The sequence below is a fragment of the Drosophila santomea genome, chromosome 2L, assembly GCF_016746245.2.
Source record: "Drosophila santomea strain STO CAGO 1482 chromosome 2L, Prin_Dsan_1.1, whole genome shotgun sequence".
Taxonomy (NCBI): Eukaryota; Metazoa; Arthropoda; class Insecta; order Diptera; family Drosophilidae; genus Drosophila; species Drosophila santomea.
This window is the reverse complement of record NC_053016.2, coordinates 1,342,716-1,363,100: the sequence shown is the minus strand read 5'-3', so window position 1 is coordinate 1,363,100 and position 20,385 is coordinate 1,342,716. Positions and strand designations below refer to the sequence as shown.

The 20,385-nt window shown below is 45.3% G+C and overlaps 6 protein-coding genes across 8 annotated transcripts; 5 read left to right on the top strand and 1 right to left on the bottom strand.

Moving 5' to 3' along the window:
• The first annotated feature begins 2,586 nt into the window (after positions 1-2,586).
• LOC120458265 (probable pseudouridine-5'-phosphatase) lies at positions 2,587-3,688 on the top strand. 2 transcript variants are annotated; one of them, XM_039645856.1, is made up of 2 exons: positions 2,587-2,824; positions 2,897-3,688. In XM_039645856.1, exon 2 carries the CDS (start codon positions 2,979-2,981, stop codon positions 3,546-3,548), a length of 570 nt encoding a protein of 189 aa, XP_039501790.1. In that variant the 5' UTR covers positions 2,587-2,824; positions 2,897-2,978; the 3' UTR covers positions 3,549-3,688. The 2 variants fall into 2 exon arrangements, with proteins under 2 accessions (XP_039501790.1, XP_039501789.1); XM_039645855.2 differs by having other exon boundaries at positions 2,588-2,824; positions 2,893-3,688.
• A 12-nt stretch (positions 3,689-3,700) lies between these two features.
• On the top strand, positions 3,701-4,511 carry LOC120458266 (probable pseudouridine-5'-phosphatase). Its single transcript, XM_039645857.2, has one exon. It carries the CDS (start codon positions 3,716-3,718, stop codon positions 4,436-4,438), a length of 723 nt encoding a protein of 240 aa, XP_039501791.1. The 5' UTR covers positions 3,701-3,715; the 3' UTR covers positions 4,439-4,511.
• Positions 4,512-4,578: 67 nt separating this feature from the next.
• LOC120458263 (probable pseudouridine-5'-phosphatase) lies at positions 4,579-5,623 on the top strand. Its single transcript, XM_039645853.2, has 2 exons — positions 4,579-4,720; positions 4,779-5,623. Exons 1-2 carry the CDS (start codon positions 4,603-4,605, stop codon positions 5,573-5,575), a joined length of 915 nt encoding a protein of 304 aa, XP_039501787.1. The 5' UTR covers positions 4,579-4,602; the 3' UTR covers positions 5,576-5,623.
• Positions 5,624-5,682: 59 nt separating this feature from the next.
• On the top strand, positions 5,683-6,835 carry LOC120458264 (probable pseudouridine-5'-phosphatase). The gene is made up of 2 exons (XM_039645854.2): positions 5,683-5,877; positions 5,934-6,835. Exons 1-2 carry the CDS (start codon positions 5,760-5,762, stop codon positions 6,719-6,721), a joined length of 906 nt encoding a protein of 301 aa, XP_039501788.1. The 5' UTR covers positions 5,683-5,759; the 3' UTR covers positions 6,722-6,835.
• A 7,018-nt stretch (positions 6,836-13,853) lies between these two features.
• LOC120458843 (dynein light chain 2, cytoplasmic) lies at positions 13,854-14,752 on the bottom strand. 2 transcript variants are annotated; one of them, XM_039646668.1, is made up of 2 exons: positions 14,619-14,752; positions 13,854-14,562 (listed from the first exon to the last, which is right to left on the bottom strand). In XM_039646668.1, exon 2 carries the CDS (start codon positions 14,496-14,498, stop codon positions 14,229-14,231), a length of 270 nt encoding a protein of 89 aa, XP_039502602.1. In that variant the 5' UTR covers positions 14,499-14,562; positions 14,619-14,752; the 3' UTR covers positions 13,854-14,228. The 2 variants fall into 2 exon arrangements, with proteins under 2 accessions (XP_039502602.1, XP_039502601.1); XM_039646667.1 differs by having other exon boundaries at positions 13,854-14,567; positions 14,619-14,749.
• Positions 14,753-14,966: 214 nt separating this feature from the next.
• On the top strand, positions 14,967-15,726 carry LOC120458841. Its single transcript, XM_039646666.1, has 4 exons — positions 14,967-15,042; positions 15,098-15,253; positions 15,309-15,476; positions 15,546-15,726. Exons 1-4 carry the CDS (start codon positions 14,986-14,988, stop codon positions 15,699-15,701), a joined length of 537 nt encoding a protein of 178 aa, XP_039502600.1. The 5' UTR covers positions 14,967-14,985; the 3' UTR covers positions 15,702-15,726.
• Positions 15,727-20,385: the final 4,659 nt, after the last annotated feature.

The window sequence follows — 20,385 nt, the reverse complement described above, 5'->3', positions numbered from 1 at the left end:
TTCGAGCTGCTTGTGCAGCATTTGTTGCCAGAGTCGAGGAATCGGAGCCAGGAATCGGTCGTGTGGGATTCCCCGGCCAACTCACCTCTTTCCGCCCTCTCCGGCAACTGCCACTCGCTATGCATACAAAATTTGTTTTGTAAACAAAGTAATGCCATTACAAACAAATTGGACTTTGTGCCCATGTTTTACACCCACCGCCCTTCCCACCCCTCCTCCAAACAGGACATTGTTGCACTGGCATCCTTTGGGAAATCGCTCTGCGGAGCGTCCTGATGATTGAAGGAATATGTGACTGACATTTGAGCCTGCTCCGCACATACATATGTACATAGATGGATAGCATTTATTGAGTGCCAAAGGACGATTCGTGCTTGCAGTTTTTGCGGTTTGCCCGCCGGCTATTGGGTTACTCTTTGCAGATTATATCGTACCCTATTTATTCAATTTGGTATTCCTTGCGGTTGCCCGGGGACTCGCAACTGGACCGTCTGAGTTTGGGGCCTTTGATGGAAGGTCCTTCAAAAGGCCCCACTGAAGACAGTTGTTTGAAGATGCTTCCATTTTTATTGAGGATTCTGCAGACTGTATATTTAGACTCGAGCAATGTAGTGAGTGGAATTGTTGGCTCCAACTAAAGTTTATTCACGTACGATACTCCCTTCTGATGCTGTAATTCGTCCATTAAAATGCCCTGAAATTGACGTTACTTTGTTCTATCTGCACTTAACACCACATCCCTGCTGGCACCTCCTTCAATCGCCTTTCATTTATCATCTCCTCAATGGAAAATGCCAAATCAGCTAAAGCAATTTGCTGTCAGCAAGGTACTGGCGATAAAAGTGCCCCGCCCCCTTCTCCACACACGCAGATCCCCTTTTGGCCATTTGGCCATTTGGCCACCTCCCCCGCCCAGTCAATAAAATGCCTTTTAATTAATCGGACGGACAATTTTCCGGACGCTGTGCGTCAGCTGTTGTGGCTACCAGGAGAGGGGAACAGGACTCTGGGAACAGGACATTCGAATGCAGCGACGAATTGTGTGCATAAATTATGCAGCCAGCCATTTTGGGAAGCCCCACATTTATGGTATTTCACCTTTTTTTTATGTACACGGTATGAGTAGAAGGATATCCATTTTTACAGCACCTTTAATGGGGAATATTTTATAGATTTATGTACGAGTATAACAATCACAGGAAATGTCTGAGTAGCTTACAATTTTTTGCAGGTAATATAATTAATAAATAGTAGGCCAAGTATTGTATAGAGTAACTCAGAGTCTCAACCAAAGGATTGCATGAATTTGCTTTCTTTTTTGTGGCTTGGTTAGGGGAATTCCCACTTGGCTGACCAGCAACAATATGTTGCAAACGTTTAATTGAACGCGTCTCTAATCGCTGTCCTGGCAACGAGGACTCTCCACCTGCCACCTGAAATCTGGGCGCTGTAATTGCGTTCATTGAATTGTTAACTGGACTGCTTGTCTGCCAGCCTGCATTTCAGTCCACGAAAACCGCAAACTTGCAGCGAGGGCGGCCAAAAGCCGTTGTTATCCTTGCAGTCCTTGCGGCTTTGTGTGAACGCGACTGCGAGTGTAGATATCGATGTGAGTGTTAATGTGAATGTGACTACTGTGAATGTGGATGGGTACCCTTGAGCCGATTTCCGCACTGGTTGGTGGGTCCTTCGATAACCCGGTCAAAGCACATCAAACTTTTTGGCTCACCCTGCGGGTCATCTGCATTTGGCATTTATTGGTATTGTTCCAATTAAAGTTGGACTTGGTCATAAAATATGCAAGCTCAGCGAACCAGTTAGCCATTCGCCATCCGCCATTCGACATCGCACAACCTCTGGTTCTGGTTCGATTTGGCGGCCACAGGACATTAATGCGTTACGGTCAATGGTTGCGACTGCAATAAAAGGTAATAAAATGCCCCATCCTTTTGCTAGTCAGTGGCGATGGTCGAAGTTTCGCAGTGGAGTGGCTTCTGGAGCTACTAAGTGGGTTTGCTCAGCTAGGAGCAATTAAAATTGTGGCAAAGAGTTGAAATTACCATTTACAGTTCACACTCAGATCAACTTATACCCTCTTGCTCTTTAACTAGATTATTTAAAAATTACAACGTAAATTTCCGTTGTCAACTCCCTCTGAAAGTTATCAAAATGCACAAACATTTCGTTAACTCGTTTCATGCAGCCCAGGTGCTCATGGCCATTAAACCCGTGCCAAAATCAAGCGTCGCGACGCATTCACCTTTGACCCTTCCACCCACCGCAGAAAGTTTCGCACCACATGCTGCATGCACCACCCACGGAACCCTGCCCCCTCCACTCCCCCTTCAGCCCAACATTTTGCGGCACGTATTGGCCAAAGCCAAAGTTTCGGCGACGCGCTGGTGCAAACGTCTCTTGCGGCTTGGCTGCCAACTGCTTAATCAATTACGCAACTTTGCAACAACATGCGAGTCCTGGCCAAAAGGCGTGCGCCGCATGCATGAGACTGAGCCAAAAATAAAAATACGAAAGTGCAACCATTCCTGCAAGGAATGAAAATTAGAAAATGAAATCACGACCTCTTGGAATTGTCTTTCAAAATTCTCAAGGGGACATCCATATCCATAACAGAAGTACCAAATTTTTGTAGCTCGTTTTAATTAGGCACCATTCTGGTCCTCTAAATTGTCCTCTAAATTAAGGAGCATGCTGTTGTATGAAAAGCTGCCCATAGACCAGCGATAGACCATCTTAGAAATGCCGCCCAAGAAGTGTTACTGCCCCGTCACTCATGTCATCTTCGACTGCGATGGCACCTTGATAGGTGTGTTCCACAGTCAACAGTCTCCCATTTAACTGATTTCAATGAAATATATAATTTTAACTTTTCAGATAGCGAGGGCATCTACCTCAGAACGGTCCAAGAGTTGCTGGCTCCATTTGGCAAGACGTACAGCAAAGCCGATCAGACGCAGTACATGGGAATGCCGATGTGCACGTTTTCCCACCAAATCGTCAAGGATCTCAATCTGCCACTCTCACCTGCGGAATTTCGCCAGCGATTCGATGCAGCTACCGACAGGAACATGAAAAGTGTGAAATTGCTGCCGGGGGTCAGGGATCTGATTCTACACTTGCACGAATACCGCATACCCTTCTGCATAGCCACAAGTTCGTATCGAAAGCTGTTCAAAGTGAAGGCCGAGTCCTTCAAGGATATATTTCTGGCCTTTCACCACGTCGTCTGTGGCGATGATCCGGAACTGGGACCGGGCAGAGGAAAGCCCCAACCGGATATATATCTACTGGCCGCCTCGCGATTCAATCCGCCCGCAGATCCCACCAAGTGCCTGATATTCGAGGATGCTCCGGTGGGCTTAAAAGGTGGAATAGCAGCGGGATCCCAGGTGATCTTCATTCCCACTGAACATGTTTCCAAGCCGCAGAGAAAGGGCGCCACCAAGGTACTCAAGTCGATGGCGGACTTCAAGCCGGAGCTCTTTGGTCTCCCTGCCTTTGACACCTGCTCCAAGTTCGAGTTTGGCTAACACCCAGCAGTCCAAGTTAATCTGTCAAAATTATTAGAAGTATTCTATCTAGAAAATAACAAACATTAAACAAAATTCAAAACTTTAAACACATTCTATACAAAGTATTCTATCTAGAAAATAAAAAACATTAAACAAAATTCAAAACCTTAAACACATTCAATACAATGTCCGAGGAAGATGGGTCTAGAAAGGCGAGTTCCAGGCTGTGTAATTTTCAGCCAGTTACCCATTGCATTTTCGAACTCGATGGCCTGCTGATAGACAGCGAGCGTTTGCGAACGGAATCCGTTCAGAAGATCCTGGAACCCTATGGCCACACGTACAGCTTCGATCTGAAGATGAAGTGCATGGGCAAGCCGGACTCCGAGCAGGCCGCTCTCATCGTGAACACCTTCAATCTGCCCTTCAGCCAGACGGAGTTTGAGAGCCAGCAGGAGCTCCAGTGTCGTGGCAAAATGGGTTTCATTCGACTGATGCCCGGCGTGGAGCGACTGCTGAATCACCTGAAGAGTTTCAACATTCCCATGGCGATCGGAAGTGGCAGCTGTCTGGACTCGTTTACGATAAAGACGCGTCAACACTCCAAGCTCTTCGATGTCTTCAGTCACGTGGTTTTGAGCGGCTCCGACGAGGAGGTCAAGTTGGGAAAACCCGCTCCGGATATTTTCCTCACCACCGCCTCTCGTTTCGAGGATGCGCCGGAGCCGAGCGAGTGCCTGGTCTTCGAGTCTTCTTTAGTGGGAATGGAGGCTGCTCTGGCCGCTGGCATGCAGGTGGTCCTGGTGCCCGATCCTCTGGTATCCATTGACGAAAGTGCTTCGGCCACCTTGAGACTGCGATCGCTCGAGACTTTCAGGCCACAATATTTTGGATTGCCACCCTTATAAGATACTAAGTAGCTTGCAATGAGAATTGAATGTCAGAAATGAGAAATATAGACAACATTGTTTCTAGTGTAAATTTTCTTACCTTTAGACCTTGATACAGATAATGTTGATTTAAATTCGTGAAAATTTCCCCAGTCCTAGAGTTCTTCTGGTAGAATAGGAAGATGTGCACTTCCGGCTGCAGGACTAGCAGATCTCAACCAGATTGTGCGGGTTGTTCGCCCTCGTGCTGCAGTCCTGGTATCAGCTACTGCATTTTCGACCTGGAAAGTGCTGTCTTTGGTGAGATTCGAGCTGAAGAAGTGGCTTTCACACTGTCAATCACACTGTGTTCTTTCAGATACTCGCCACGTCTACCGGAAGGCTCTCAAGGAACTGGCTCGTAGTTATGGCAAGAGGATCCCTGATATTTTACATGTTCAGAGTGGGCCAATGACGACATCGGAGATGTCCGAACTCTTTTGCCGCAAGCTTGATATTCCCATGAGTTGGGAATCGTTTCGGCAGGAGCTCAACGAGAGGACCTCCCAGTTGATTGCAAATCCCCCGTTTATGGATGGCATTGAGCGGCTGGTGCCGCACCTGCGCAACTCCTGCATGGAGTTGGGTCTGATCACGTCCAGCAACGAGGCAAACTACTGCTCCAAGATCCGCGGTAGGGAGGACTTCTTCGAGAACTTCTCCACCGTGGTCTGTGCGGATGATCCGCAGTTGAGGGCGCCCAAGCCCGAGCCCGACGTCTATCTGATTGCCCTGTCGCGGCTGGGCGATGCTGGGCCGGATTGCACCCTGGTCTTCGATGGCACTCCCAAGGGAGTTCAGGCGGCGAGCGATGCTCGACTACCCGTCATCATGTTGGCCGAAAAGGACCTGCCTTGCTGCTGGTCCGAGTTGGCCGCCCTGCGCTTCGAGTACCTGGATGACTTCGAGCCGGAGATGTACAACTTGCCACCGTTCACGGACCCTGCCCCCAAGAGGCGCTGGAGTCGTCGACGCACGAGGTTCAGCCAGAGATTGACTGTGATCCGGGCCAGAGCCGCCGAAGCAGCTGCCGCGGAGGAGGAGGCGGAGCCGGAACCTGAGGCGCCACCTCCACTGCCACCCGCCGTGCCGTCCATTTTAAATTTAAGAGAATGAGTCGTATTTTATAAGTTAATAAAAACGAAGAGGTTTTTGCACATTCAACTTGCTCTTCGATTTCTTGGCAATCTTGTGCGATTGAGAGTAAGCTTTGTTTTCAGTGCGGCAAATGTCAGTTATCGGCCAAAATTCGTAGAACAAAATTTGAGTTTTGAAAAATTTGTAGAGTCCTGCCCCAAAAATGTGCAGTGCGTGCTGTAAGTCTTGCAAGGCTCCGCCAGGATGCTCCCGATGTCCTCCCATGTGCTGCAGTCCGGGTATCAGCTACTGCATTTTCGATCTGGAGAGTGCTGTTTTCGGTGAGATAGTCTTCATACACATGACCAATATAACTTAGACCAGACTTACCATCTAGACACCCGTCATGTCTACAAGAGGGCCGTAATTGAGCTGGCTTCGAGTTACAACAGGTCGGTACCCGAAGCGGTTCTGATACAGTGTGGTCCCATGGAAACTGCTGAGATGGCCGAGATGATCTGCCGCAAATGCGATCTCCCCGTCAGCTGGGAGTCCTTTCGCTTCCAGCTGAATGAGCGAACTTCCGACCTGATTGCCAATCCCACGCTGATGCCCGGAGTGGAGCGGCTGGTCACCCACTTGGGCAAGTGCTGTATGGGCCTGGGACTGGTCACCTCGTGCTCCGAGTCAATGTATTGCACTAAGATCCGGGATAAGGAGGACTTCTTCGACAGTTTTTCATCGGTGATCTGCTCCGACGATGCGGACTTGAAGGCCTCAAAGCCCGAGCCGGATGTCTACTTAATTGCCATGAGACGGTTGGGAGATGCCGGACCGGATTGCACCCTGGTCTTCGATGGCACGCCCAAGGGAGTCCAGGCCGCGACGGATGCCCGACTGCCGGTGGTGATGTTGGCCGAAAAGGACCTGCCCTGCTGCTGGTCGGAGCTGGCCACTTTGCGTTTGGAAACCCTGGAGCAGTTCGACCCGGAGGAGTTCAATATGCCGCCCTACAGCTGCACGGAACCGCCTCCTCGAAAGTCCAAGTCTCCAAGTCAACGTGGTTCCCAAAAATCCGCGGGAAGTCAGCGGAGTTCCACTGTCACGAAGAAAGCTGCTGCGGATGCGGAAGCTGATGAGGGTGAGGAGGAGGAAGGCGAGGGCGAAGGTCAGGAGGTTGCATAGTTGAAATTGCACCGGATTTTACTGTATTGGATTGAATCGTTTGGATTCTGTAAAATCAATGGTTTATATGCGTAGAGGCTGCTCTTACAACTAGTAAAAGCAATCAAGTCATAATTTGTCTCTGTTTTTTGAAACCATTCAGGCCAATTCATACGCAGTTAACAACTCAGCAGATTTGCGGTTAAATATCCATTCCAATCCAGGAAATCTGCCTAAAAGCTTTTGCAATTCGCACTTCTGTAGAAATTAGTAAGTTGAAGTAGGGGGATTTCAGCTCAAATGCTTAACATATTAAATCACAGCTCAGTTGAAAGATTTGCCAAATGCACGTGTTCATTATTTGGTGTTAATTTTTTTTTATTTATTTATTTGTGCTTTATCCCTTATATATATATGTACATTTCATTAAAGCTAATGGTATAATTAGGTATTTACAGTGTTTAGCTAAGGCTTTCATCTGAAATATTTATTAATTATGTCTAGGAGTGTTAATGAAATGCCAATTAATTGAAGCCTTTTTCTTGATACTTTGGCTTGAAGCGAAATTTATCCATAAAACAGCGAGCTGCGATAAGCCGACTTAGCATTATTATTAACTATTGAAAAGGGAATTGTTTGCTCTGCTGTTTGATCTGCTGAATAATAAATACGATTTAATTGAAAACGTTTTCGGCATGACAAGGAAATTGAATCCTATCAGCGAGCAATGATTTTGCCAGCACACACTCATAGAAAAACGGCAAATGCAAATTCAGATAGAGATTAAAGAGCATTATAAATAATGCCGATTGTCTGAATTTTGCCATTGTTCTGTGTTCAGTGTTCAGTGTTCAGTGTTCGTTGTTCATTGGCATTTGACTAGCTCATCAAGTGCTTTCAATTAAAGATGATTAAGCGTTTTCCATTCTCTGCATTCACAGGATTCGCATTCTGCAGGACAATAAATCCCGGTTGCGTTCAGCATTTTCTTGGCGTCATCTTTGCTCTGTCTCTCTGTGTCTCTCTGCCAAAAGCCAATTGTTTGACAATTTAATTATTCAACACATTACGCATACGCAGTGTGTGCCAGTGTGCGACAGTGTATGTGTGTGTGTGTGTCGGTGTCTACAAGGGTGTAGACATGCAATATGTTTGCCTAGTTGCAGATGCCAACTTGCAACTTTTAGCCAACTCCTTTCAGCCTGGCAACTTATAATTACTTAATGCTCAACTCGCAAAATGTGTCTCCTGCCCCCAAAAGTCGGGTTTAGCCCCACGACGACTGCTAAAACCGTCAGATGGCGCAAAGTGAATAAACCTTTTAACTCTTTACACACATTTTTTGGCCTATTTTTTCTAACTTTTCCCTGGCTTTTCTTCCGTTTCTGCCTAATGAACGGGCGCCACAGGAAGCACTCAAGGGCAAAGAGCTCAGCAGAACTGAAAATGCAAAAAAAAATACTGCAAAAATAGTGCAAAGAAAATCGCATAAAATGGAAAGTGCCATGAGGAGTAAAAATAATAATAATTGCGAGCGTCAAAAGTGCGCTGCTCAAACAAGATCTGCGATTTTGCAACATCTTAATTTAATTAAGCTAACGAAAAGGTCCACGGGGCATCTCAGATTCAGATTCAGTGAAAATTCAACTGACTGCTAGTAAATGGTAAAGTTTTCACACAAAGGAACTAAAAGTAAGTGTAATACGAACATTAAATTGTTGAACATTTTTACAACCAACTTCGATCGATAAATCTTTGATAACCTCCTGTTAAGCAATATGTAATTTTTGCATCATTACATGCCAATCGCATCGCCATTCGACTACCGAAGCCGCATTATTCCAGAGTTTCAAGTGCTCTTGCGATTTCGGGTGGCACAACAACACGACGCGGATTAACATGTGTCGGCGAATGCTGAAAAGCTTTTCATAGTCTCGCCCAGCATTCCGCTAAATTAATGTTAAAATGCAAGGACACTGGAGCTGGGTGGTTGGGTGGCTGTGTGGGTGAGGGCTGTGAACCGCCATCCTGTGGTTTCTGTGGGCGTGGGTGGTGCATTCAGAGCGCGCTTTGTGCGAGCCTTGTTATAAAGCATTAATCAAGCATATCTGCTGGGCAATCCCCAGTCCCCCCGTCCCAATCCCAATCCCCTCTCACTTTCCCGCCACTGCGGCCTTTGCCTTTGCTTGTTTGTGGTGGCGACAACGACTCACCGCCCAACCACCCAATACCCCATCCCCGTTCCCCCCGCAGGCCACTCGACCAGTGGCTCAACCCCACAGCACCACCATTCAAAAGGGCACTAAATTGTCGCTCATTATGATGGGCTGGCATAACACGTATGCCCTAGTGGTGGCAACGTGACTTAAGTACTAGTACTATTAACCATTGTAAAAGTGGTATTAAATATGTGAGTAAATAAGGTAGAAAATCAGAGGCCTGTGCATAGAATATAACTCAAAAATTCCGCTATTGCAATGATTTTTTATTAATTAAGTAAGTAACTAGTTAAGGTAAGCAGTTTAATCACTTCTGTGACTGTTGCAAAATAGTTCGGTTGTTTCTAGTTTCACGCTGCCATCTCTGCCCCTTAAACCAATTTGTGTACGTGAGTATGTGTCCTTTTGCAATTTTCCAGCTAAATGGCATACATTAATTAACGGTTTTGTGCGACAGACGACTGGGCTCCAGATCCAGGTTCAGATTCAGGTCCAGACCCCGGAATGGCATTCATTCCGAGCCTTTGCCCCCAGCTCCCCATCCCCCAGTTCCCAGTTCTCAGCCAGCGGCTCACGAAAAAGATTAATGGTGCGCTATTAATGTGTAATGACAAATGTTAGTGCCCCCAAATGCCACGCCCCCTTTCCAGTTGGCGGTCTCACCTCGGCCATGAATGGGTTTCGTACCACCGCCCATCACGGTGTCCATCCATTTGCGAAAATGATTGAAATAAATATTTAATTAAGGTACCAAAGTGCAACAGCAGCAAAAGCAGCAACAGCAGCAAAAGGCAAACAAGCAAAAAAGCAACTTGCTCTAAATTTTCATAAAAAATTCAATGCCACGCTCCGCCAACAGCCGACAACGGTATGCAATAAAGTGCGGGCAGCAAAATGTGTCACCGTGTTACAAATAAAACCAAATGGGGAACTTTGCTGGTTGCGCACCTCGAATGGGGGATACCCTCGAAAGGGAAAGTCGAAAGCCTCGAAAGGGAGACTCAAGTAATCAGTTCCATGTAAAGATAATACTTGATGACAAACAATGTAAGGGTGGATGAATCTGCAATAAGACTGGAAATGGAATCTCCATTTGAAAGTAGGAGGTTGCACTTACAAATTCCAAAGTAGAGTGGATCCGCATTGCACTATACCCCATGCAAGGGAACAGAAACCAGGAGCAGCAACATCAAAATCCTTAGCTACAACTCCAACGTCGGCGTCAAAGTGACAACAACAGAAGTCGGACCAGATCGGTGCCAGGAGTGCAGATATGGAACAGGAATCGGAGGTGGAGCTGGAGCTGGAGGTGGAGGTGGAGCTGGTGAGGTGGACACTTTGAGCAACTGGTGTGCTGTTGCGGCAAACAAGTAAATAAATGACAAACTAAAGCCAAATTAAGTAAATAAAATTGTTGCCGCTGTCAGGGGCATAAAGTGACGCCTGACACGGACACGAGAACATGGGGCCAGGACATGGGACACAGTTCCTGGACTCGGTTCCTGCAGACTGACAGCACACAGGTTGGGGAGCTCAGACGCAGGACTTCAGAGTCCTGTGACAGGCCTGAAAATGTCAACAAGTCGACTGCGAGCAGCAAAAAAAAAAAAATAGACACAACCAACACACACGTCTGAAATGTTTGCAAAAACTATGGTTAAGTCAAAGATCAGGCTGAGGTTAAAGGTTGCGAGAACTTGAATGCCTGAAAAGGCATTGGAAAATTAAAATGAGAAAACCTCCGAGGACGATAACCTCCGAGGACATGCAGTCCGGCCTAGACAAACCCAAAAGACTTCTGGTTCTGATTCTGGTTCGCATTGGGCAGACAAACGCTGACATCTGTCAAAACGAAAAGCGCACAATTTATCACAGGCAACCATAACGCAAATAAAGCCCACACAAAAGTACTGTGCGGATCCAAAGGAGCAGACAATAGCAGCTCGATATAGGACTATATGATACCCAGTACTTCGGTGGGATGCACTTGGTCCTAATCCAGCTGCAGTTTACCCTGTTCCCGTATAGAACAGCATGTTTGGTTAATCTGCACAAGCAAAGCCTTCAGCCTTAAAGCGACAAATGGCAACAAAGGGGTATTAGATGGACACCCAAATCCGGAGCTCAGAAGTGGTAGGAGATGGGAAAAGTGGCAGGATGAAGCCGAGGAGCCTCGTTGACGACAATGGAGTTGGTCAGGCGGAGATAGTGGCCAAAAAGAAAGGGGAAACGAGTCAAGACGGGAGTAGTGGAGCCAAGCTCGGGTTGATGATACGTAAGCCAAATGAAAAATCGACTCCCCAAGTGGGTGACTTCTGCATGTGTCCTTGCGGGTCCTTGCAGCCTCATCCATCACACCACCCGAAAAAGGAGCAAAAACCCTGAAGGGGCATGCAACTTCCAGCATTTCGCAGCGAGGATCCCATCTCTTTCTCTTCTGTTTTCAGATTATTTTTGTTTATGTGCGCGATTATCCAGCGAAATGGACTTATGGAAATTCACTGACTGAAGGTAATAAAAATGCAAAATTATTATTGAGCAAAATGGTACAATTTTAACAACATTAGCTTTGAAACTTCTTGTTACTACACACATTTTCCTCAATCGACTAGCCCTTTCAACAAATCGTTTACTTAAAATATCCTTTAATATCCTGCGAACATTTTACAGAGTGAATCCACTTCGCAGCCGCGCTCAAAAGTGACTTGCCATTTGAATTTTTGGTACAAATTCGTAACATTTATTTTTGTTTAATGAAAATTTACCCCGACTTTTTATACGATGCGGTTTTTATTGTTTGCTGAATGTGTGCTGGGCTTTTGGCCACCGCCACCGCCACGCCCTCCGCCTCCTGTCTTGTTTGTGTTTAATTTGGACTTTTGTCATTGTGGAGAATGGGGGGTACTGTGATAAAACTAATGTTGACTTTGGACTGACCCGCTTTGCTGGCTCATATATGAATATACACTGTACAATATTGTACAATGTACATACGTGTGCCTGAGCAGCAAAAAATGGCAATAATTATAGCTGCTGAGGTCACAAAAAGTGAACATATCAGTGTGCGTATGTTTCTGTGGTTTTGGCTTGGTTTTGGGTCGGTTCTGAGTTGGTTTTTCTAGCTTTCTAGCGGCCAAGAGAAATGCAATTACACTCGTATCTATTGCACTCGCAATTGTTCCGCTGTCAGTGTGTTGGTGTGCTGGTGTATCTGTGCATCGGTGTGTGTTCAAGTTATGTTGTGCAATTTTATATTGAGGTCACTGCTACTGACAGTAATTTATAAAAGTTTTGTTCATTTTTTCCGCCCGGGGCACAAAAAGGTCAAGAGTTTTGCTCATTTGTAGTCACTTGATGGTGGCTGTGAATGGCGAATGCGACTATGCGAGATTAAATTGGAATTATGTGGGCACAAAACAAAGCGGTGAGTGTACCAGCAGATTTGTAATATCATCTTTGCTGCGTTGGATGGCTGGGCACAAATGGAATGGCATTAAAAAGGTCCTTTAATATACTGTCATGATGGGGAGACTTAAGCACTTGCAACCCAGTCAATTGAATTCAAGTTAAGTCGTATGTCCAAAATACTTAACCTGCTTCAACCGAACTTTTTCTGCAATAGTGCCATGTCCTAATACTCTAACATTTCCTACCGATTCGAGTTGCAGCTAAGCTATTGGTCAAATTAAAATGAAAAGAAAGTAGAAAACTTCAAAATGTACCATAATTTCAAAAACGCTCTTTTCAACATCCAGAAATCCGACGAGAAGCCGATTTGAACTTCTCGCTGGCGCCATCTATCCACTCGTCGCTTCAAAAGTGCCACTCATTCTCATTTTCCGAGTGCGCAGACTCAACTCATCCTGGAGCGAAAGCACCACACTCATTCAGCCCAGTGGAGGCAGAGACCCGGCAGGAAGACACAGGAGCAGCTGGACAAAGCCGGAGCTTCACTTCGACAATGAAATAGGTGGGCGCAGGATGTAGATGGTCAAGAGGTGGGATAGTGGAAGCCACTTTCCAGGGAAGCGGCACCTTTGTAGGAGCCCTGCCTTTAATGTCGAATTGCATTAAAGTACGAAAGTACCTACAAATATTAATAAGGCCTTTAACTGTAAGGGTGTAAGGGTGTAAGGGTGTAAACCAGATTGCGAGGCAGTTCGATTGGACGGCCGGCTTTGGCCTTCAAGTGCGCCACTTGCCGCGTTCAAGCGGGCCATGAAATATGCATGAGAATCTGTCTGACCCAGCAATCGGTCGGTATTGCCATCGAAATGCGGATGCAATGGCTCGGAATGGTGTGGAACACCGGTAACGGGGTGCCACATGGCGGAAAGTCCGGAAAGTCGGGAAAGTCGGGAAAGTCGGGTAGCGACAAGGCCAAAAGTCGTCGAACTGTGAAAGCGGCTCAAACCAACTATAAACACCCACTCGACAAAAAACATTTTCATATGCCGCTCAGTCTGTCGGCCAAGTGTAAAAGTATTTCGCAAACATATACACATACATATGTATGCCTACCCGCTGCGAACTTTATTAATATTATTTTTATGATTATTATGGCGCCCTGGACGTGAACTGGCATAATTACCCGAACGACGTCCTGTCCGAAATTGGCCAATCGCAGTGATAATAAAAACGCATAAATGCCACTGCCAACGCCGCCAGCACATGGAAGCTCCACGGACAGCGACAATATTTTAATTAACTTAATTAAGCAATTTTTATTTGCCCACAGCCAGGTGGAGCTGCAACTCCCGATTCCCGTACTTTCCGTACTCCCATTGTTTGCCTTCTGATGAACCGAAGGACACCATGAATGCACGAATTAACCCAAAAAGCAGAGAGTATGTCCTGGGAAATGTGGCATATAGTCGGCGATAGCGCTCTTTAAGCCTGAAATCCCCTCCCCCCCGCATTCATAAGCAGTGCACTGAGGGCCGGCATTCAATTTAATTGGCATCAAAGTGTTTAAGGTTAAGTCAGCACAGCGAAGTGTTTGGAATTTGGGCAAAACGTATCAACGCAACGCCAAGTGGGCATGTGTAAGTGTGCTTGTGTCAGTGTGTAAGTGTGCGAGTGTGCGTGTGCCAGTGTGCGTGCGCGAGTGTGCGTGTGCGGTAATGAGTGTGTGTGTGTGAGTGTGCGTGTGTGAGAGGGCATGATTTAGCGTTTATGTGTGCGAGTTGACAATTCAAGGAACAAAAGTGTTCGGCGACCTCCTCCGGAAAACATCGATGGGCGTCCTGGCATTGGGAGTCCCAGGTTCCCATGCTCCCAGGATTCCAGGCGTCGTGGCTCGCTCGTGGTTAGCCGCTCTTGAAGAGCAGAATGGCCACCTGGCCGAGGTAGAAGTAGATGAAGTGGCGCGTCTCGTGGGTCACATAGGAGCCGAAGTTGCGGCCGACGATGCAGTGCCAGGTGGGGTTGTACTTCTTGTCGAACTCCTTCTTGATGAAGGCGGCGATGTCCTTCTCGATGTTGTACTTCTCCAGTGCCTGGGTGGCGCAGTCGACAGCGTCCTGCTGCATCTCCTCGCTCATGTCCGCATTCTTGATTACCGCCTTGCGATCCGACATCGTGACTAATGGACTTGATTCGATTCGATTATCCCTCTTGCTGGTTATCTGCGGAAAAGCTTTGCTGCGCTACGCTTGCAACTATTACCTTTGGTTACTATTCGATTTTTGCTGACTCACTTGGGGGGCTCTTGCTATGCGGGTCTTGCTCTGTTCGATGCTAATTTTTTGTGAGCTGCCGCTTTCGATTTCGCTTTGATGTCAAATTGACGCTTGCTATGATTGTCTTCTTTTTCGAGCTGTCAAACTTGCATTTCTCTTCAAACTGTTATCGAATCCCTCTCTCTTTTCTCTCTTTGTGCTCCCTCTCTTTCCTTGCCTACAGCCAACTGTAACATTAGCTCACTTTCGCTTAAAAGTGGAAGTTATTTGGTTTAATTGCTGTAAAGATAAAAAACGATTAAAAAAGAACCATATGTTATTTGAAATTTCTGATTTAAATATATTTTGCCATTTTCAGCGAAACTGTTCGTAGCTGCGGTCGAAAATGATTTCTCCTGTTCGCCTAGTTCAACTGAGTATTATGTTGTTTTCGATTCATATAGTAAGTACATTTTGCATATTCAACTTACTAATAACGTAATTAAAACCCTTTTTAGGCTATATGCAAACTGGAGTTTACCAACATTAAGTGCAAAACTTTCGATCCAGAGTTTGCCGTCTTTGACTATTGCTTTCTAAAATCAATTAATCGTACATACAAATACCTTTCCATAAAAGTGAAATTGCTAAAGACACCCATTGCCAAAATAAAGGTTCGTATGAGTAGCTTAATATAACATATTCAGGTAATATAATAATACGTTTCAGGTCAATATAGCATCATTCCAGAGACTAAATGGCTATAAACCCTTTCTGTATAACGTTACAGTAGATGGCTGCAGGTTTATTAACAACAAAAAATCGAATCCTGTTATGTCTTACTTTTTCAACTTCTTTCAAGATTTCTCCAACATAAATCATTCCTGCCCCTACGACGTGAGTCCGAATAATGTAGGCTACTAATTATAGTAGCAAGCTTCTTCTACGAAATTTTTCCTTTTGCAGCACGATGTCATTTTGGATAAAATTCCTGTATCTCATATAAATACGCAAGTAACCGACGTTCTTCCAGTTCCTCATGGGGATTACCTATTCCACTCGAACTGGATTGCTTACGATATTAAACGTGCTACTGTCGACGTATATATGACACTAAACTAACCTAAAGAGGGTTATTCAAAAGCGTGATGATATCATTTGGTTTTTAGTTTTACAAATAAAACCAACTTCCCTACGAGCATTTTTCTAATATTTTGTTATTAATAGCTTATGCATGTATTGAAGCTTTGATCAAATATGGGCAATGGCATTTATAATGTTTTAATTCTTGTTTATGGATGAATGGCCGAAATAATTTAAAGTGTAACTACATAATATATGGTCACAGAGCATGAATACAAAACTATAATGTATATATAATCAAGCAAGTGTGTCCCACTAGTTATAATATATTAATTCATGAAAATCTTTAGCGCATTGACTATTTCCGACGCTTTGGTTCCAAAAATATTAGAACTTTTGTAACGACAGAAAAACTTAACGTTGCAGATTGTTGTTTTGTGTACGCGCAACAGCTGTTTTTAACAGCCGATTTCTTTGTTGTGGCGCCATCTATTAAAATTTCTGGTATGCAGCACTAAAGATTGGTCAATTATGAATGCGTACACTAAATATTATTGTAATATTCCGAATTTCAGAAAATGGGTTTTGGCCAGAAAAAGGGGTCAAATTTCCCATAGTGCAATCCTCGGATTTATTCCTAAGTACCGCCCTAAAATAGGGACTTCCCCTACTGTCCCTCCATCGGTCATGTGACCAACATGCAAATGGCATTACGTAGAGTGGATGGAAAAGCCTAACGACTTCGAGCTTCAAATCAGAATCGCATGACACGAGTTGGAGGCCGGAATTTGCACTTAATATGAAGTTCGTTAATTTCCCGCTGCTCCTTTTGCCCAATCCACAGTGCAAATTAGACATGCAATCAGCTCACGGGACTTCCCATGCAGGGCTAAAATTTTAGATTGAATTTTAATAACAGCGCTGCGCGGACACTAATCAAGTAATGCAACCAATTTTGAACGGGTTCGAGTTATATAGTATGTGTGTGTGTGTTTCTCAGCCCCAAAGAACGACAGCATTGTGAACAAATTTCTCTTGTTTTCCTAATGAAAACGCTAATTTATTGGACACACGCCATGCTAATGTTCACGGTTCTTTGGGCTGGACTTTTCCATGCCTGGTAATCTAATTTATAGTGGGTTTGCAGGGGCTTGAATGCGGCATTTTCCACTTCCGCTAGGTTCCCATAACTCAGATTTAGCCACATCATTTATCACAAATTTAGTATTACATATAGCGCAGGCCGGAAATGAGAAATGATTCCATTGTATTTTCAGCTGTAAGGGTATTCAAATCTGTTAAGAATCACGACTTCTTATAGTCACGCCCTGGAAGAAATCCCTGCCCTGCTTGAACCAATAAGTTGCATCCCTGACATCCCTGGCATGCAGCACTTTGTGCCTGCACTGCATTTTCTGACAGCACTCACTTGTGAAAATGAAAAGTAACTTCATAACCGCACGTTGAATCTTCGCCGTGCCACGCCCCCTTTTCCTGCCCGCCCTCAGCGCCACATCCGCAGCGGGCAAGAGCAACACAATTGCACAATATTTCCGGGCGAAGGTAATAAATAAATTGCATACGTAATTAAAATCGACGACTCTGCGCAGGACTCTCGACTTGGCCAACTCCTTCCCAGCCGCAATTACAGCAACAGCAACAGCGAAAAGAAAACCCAGTGGCAACAACAATAGCGAGGGGAACAATGCGAACAAAAGTTTTCTGACTCGACTCGTCGTGTGTGCTTCCCCTTTAACGTCAACTGTATTTCTTTGCCCATTTCCCATTTCCCTTTTTCCCCACTTTCCCACTCCTCGGTGGCTTTTCTTGCCTGTTGGCAGCTCTTTTGTTTTTAACCAGAGTTGCATGCGAACAACACGAAAATGGTTAATGGAGGTAATGGGGAAATGGGCTGGAAGGTAAGCCACGCCGCCTTAGGTTCTTCCCCGATTCGGCTTATCCCCTACTTGGCAATAGAGGTGTATCAACATCTGAGCTGTCTCATACAAATTAAATCGCTCATAAATCTTAAGCGTGTGATTTATTTCAGTTACAAGTATATTCAAAAAAGCTTTCTCAGTTGTTCGCTGTCGAAAGTGATTATACTAAAGCGTTTATAGAGTATTCGGCGCCACAAGTCGAAGTCCCTTGCATTGTTTGCTTTTAATTTCGCTTCATGAGCAATCAACGTCACCGTCGACAACACGACTTGCTTCCTCAACAATTTGCATGACAAAAGCCCAGACTCAGACCTTACATACAACACGTCAAGCGGCGAGTATCATTCACGACTCTGTTGTTCGCTTATTTGACAAAAGTCACTCGAGGAATTGTGAAAAATGTACATTATTGCAACACTCCGCGAATTGGCCGCGTACAACTGGCACCTTTCAAGCTTCGGGCTTTAAGCTATGAAGCCATACTCTTAAATGCTCTGCTCGCTGTCGCCGACATGGGCGAGCCATTAAAAAATCAAAACAAGTTAACGGCAGCGGTAACCGAACTAGCCGAGGCAACTTGCTGAGGCAAACCGGAAACCGGAAGTGAGAACAGGGCTCAGTGCCGCAAGTTTGCGGCGGCGGCGTGCGGCGTGTGCAGGAAGTATACCCACACACACAGTACACAGTACACAGCGAGTCGATGGAGCCGAATGGGGACAACAACCAGCTTGTTGTGGCGTACACTCAAAAAAAAAGACAATACCTCCTTCTAGATTAGTTTGGGATATGCAGCATGCCAGAAGGTAAGCTGTAGATGAATTCATCGAGTATCGTTCATTAATATTTATATCTGCATACCACTGATAGGTGATTTTAAAGTGTAGCCTTGAGTCCATGTCCTGTGGCTCCAGACCCGCTATAAAAAGGAAAGATTATGGCCAAAGTGCCAGGGTGAAGGGGTGGCAATGCAAGGTGTTTGCCTGAGTCCGCGAGTCCATGTGTGTGACCGATGTCGACATGGGCGAACCTTGTTTGCGACAGCGGACAACAAACGAGGGTCATTTGCCCACTCCTCCCTGGGCTTCCGCCTGTTGGGGCAACAAGTCATCCGAGCAGCAGCCATCCCTGCTCTTTAAAGGCATTCGGAGTGGCATCGGAATCAAGGCACTCTTGCCCTTGGCCAACTGGATGTTTCTTGGGATGGCAGTGTGCTCTGCTGTTGGTTCGGGCAGATGTCAGCGTTTTGGCATTATAATGCCATTAACTTTGCCATAATTCAGTGCAGTTTCGCAGCGAGAATTTATGCATAATGAGCACGGTCTTGTCCTGCGCTCCATGCAGCTGGCAACCCAGCTAACAAAGTTGGCGGGGAATAATTTGAATCTATGAGGCGACCATATACACTGCAGTTCGTAATACATATATGTATGTTTCTTAGCCATGCTTCTGTGCATCCTTTTTTGACTGGAAATGTTTGCTGGGTTGCCGGCAGTGCTCGAAAATGAGCTCCTTGTTTGCAATGTCGCCCGCCGGGTAACCGACTGCAGTCAGCAGTAGTTGGCAGAGACATGTAGCTAGCTATACAGTTGGCAACAAGCCGACAAGGACCGAAATCCAGGCATATTAGCAGGACATATGGTAGCTGGGGGAAAGGCAGGTGCAATATCTTGGAAGCAGCCAACACAAACTGGAGCTTGGCTCGTTTTCGCTTAACTCACTTGCACTTCAATAGTGGGCGAGTTTGCACGGCGCTCAAAGTCGCTTTTCTCGGCTCGAAAACGTCAGCGAAAATTGTTCGGCTATTTGCCTTTTGCTTTTCGGGGTTTTTCCCTCGACTTTCAGTCGCCAAAATTTATGACAACGCACATGCACAGAAAGTAAGCAAAAAGGGGAACCATTTCCACATTCTGCATATTTGCATTGGGCAAATTAATTTTGCCTTCCGTATTTACTTATGCCGCTCCGTATTTTTGTGCACAAGTGTAATTCTGCTTCGTGCAAACACATTTGGTTAATTAAAAAGGACTGTAAAATGCCTTGACTTTTATCGCAAAATGCCTGTTGCAGTTTGAGCATCTAGTTTTTCTAGGAGGCACATCTTAGTTACTAAATCTATAAAATCACTTCCGCTGATGTTTGCTAAAAGATTTAAATATGTTTATTCCCCAACGGAATATCTGAAAATATCATTTTCTATATGGAATGCAAATACAAACATTGGTTTGGTTTTTCCCAGAATAAAAATTGCACTTCGGCGGGCAGAATAAATATGTGTGCCTTCCATCAGGGATATTTATTGTTCTCATTACTGTGCCAGAGCCAAGTTAACAAGTTCAAGTGGCGAAAATGCAACGCCCACGAAACAGGAGGAAAATGCCATCACAGGCCATTGTTTGCATGCCCTTTGCATACTTTGCAAACTGCTTTTCCAGCTTTTCCTACTTTTCCTGCTGCTGTGAGAGCATCGGGAAAACTTTCACATTTGTCTCTGTCGCACTGAAAGGCGATCAAAGTTTTCGGCTTAAATTTCTGCATGCACTTCAAACACGCAATTGGCATGTGACGACAAAACATACGAATCGAATTTTTCCTATCTGGAAAAGCTTCACTGCTTTGCCTTTCTGTCTTTTTGCCTCTTTGCATTTTTGCCTTTTTATGTTGATATTTCAATTTGAAAAGTTTGACTTAGTTCCTCGGCGCTGGCAGCTTTTCGATTAAAGTTTTGCATGCGGCAGATTAAAACTTTCCCATCCCAAGTTGCTGCAACTTTTGTTCCTCCGCCG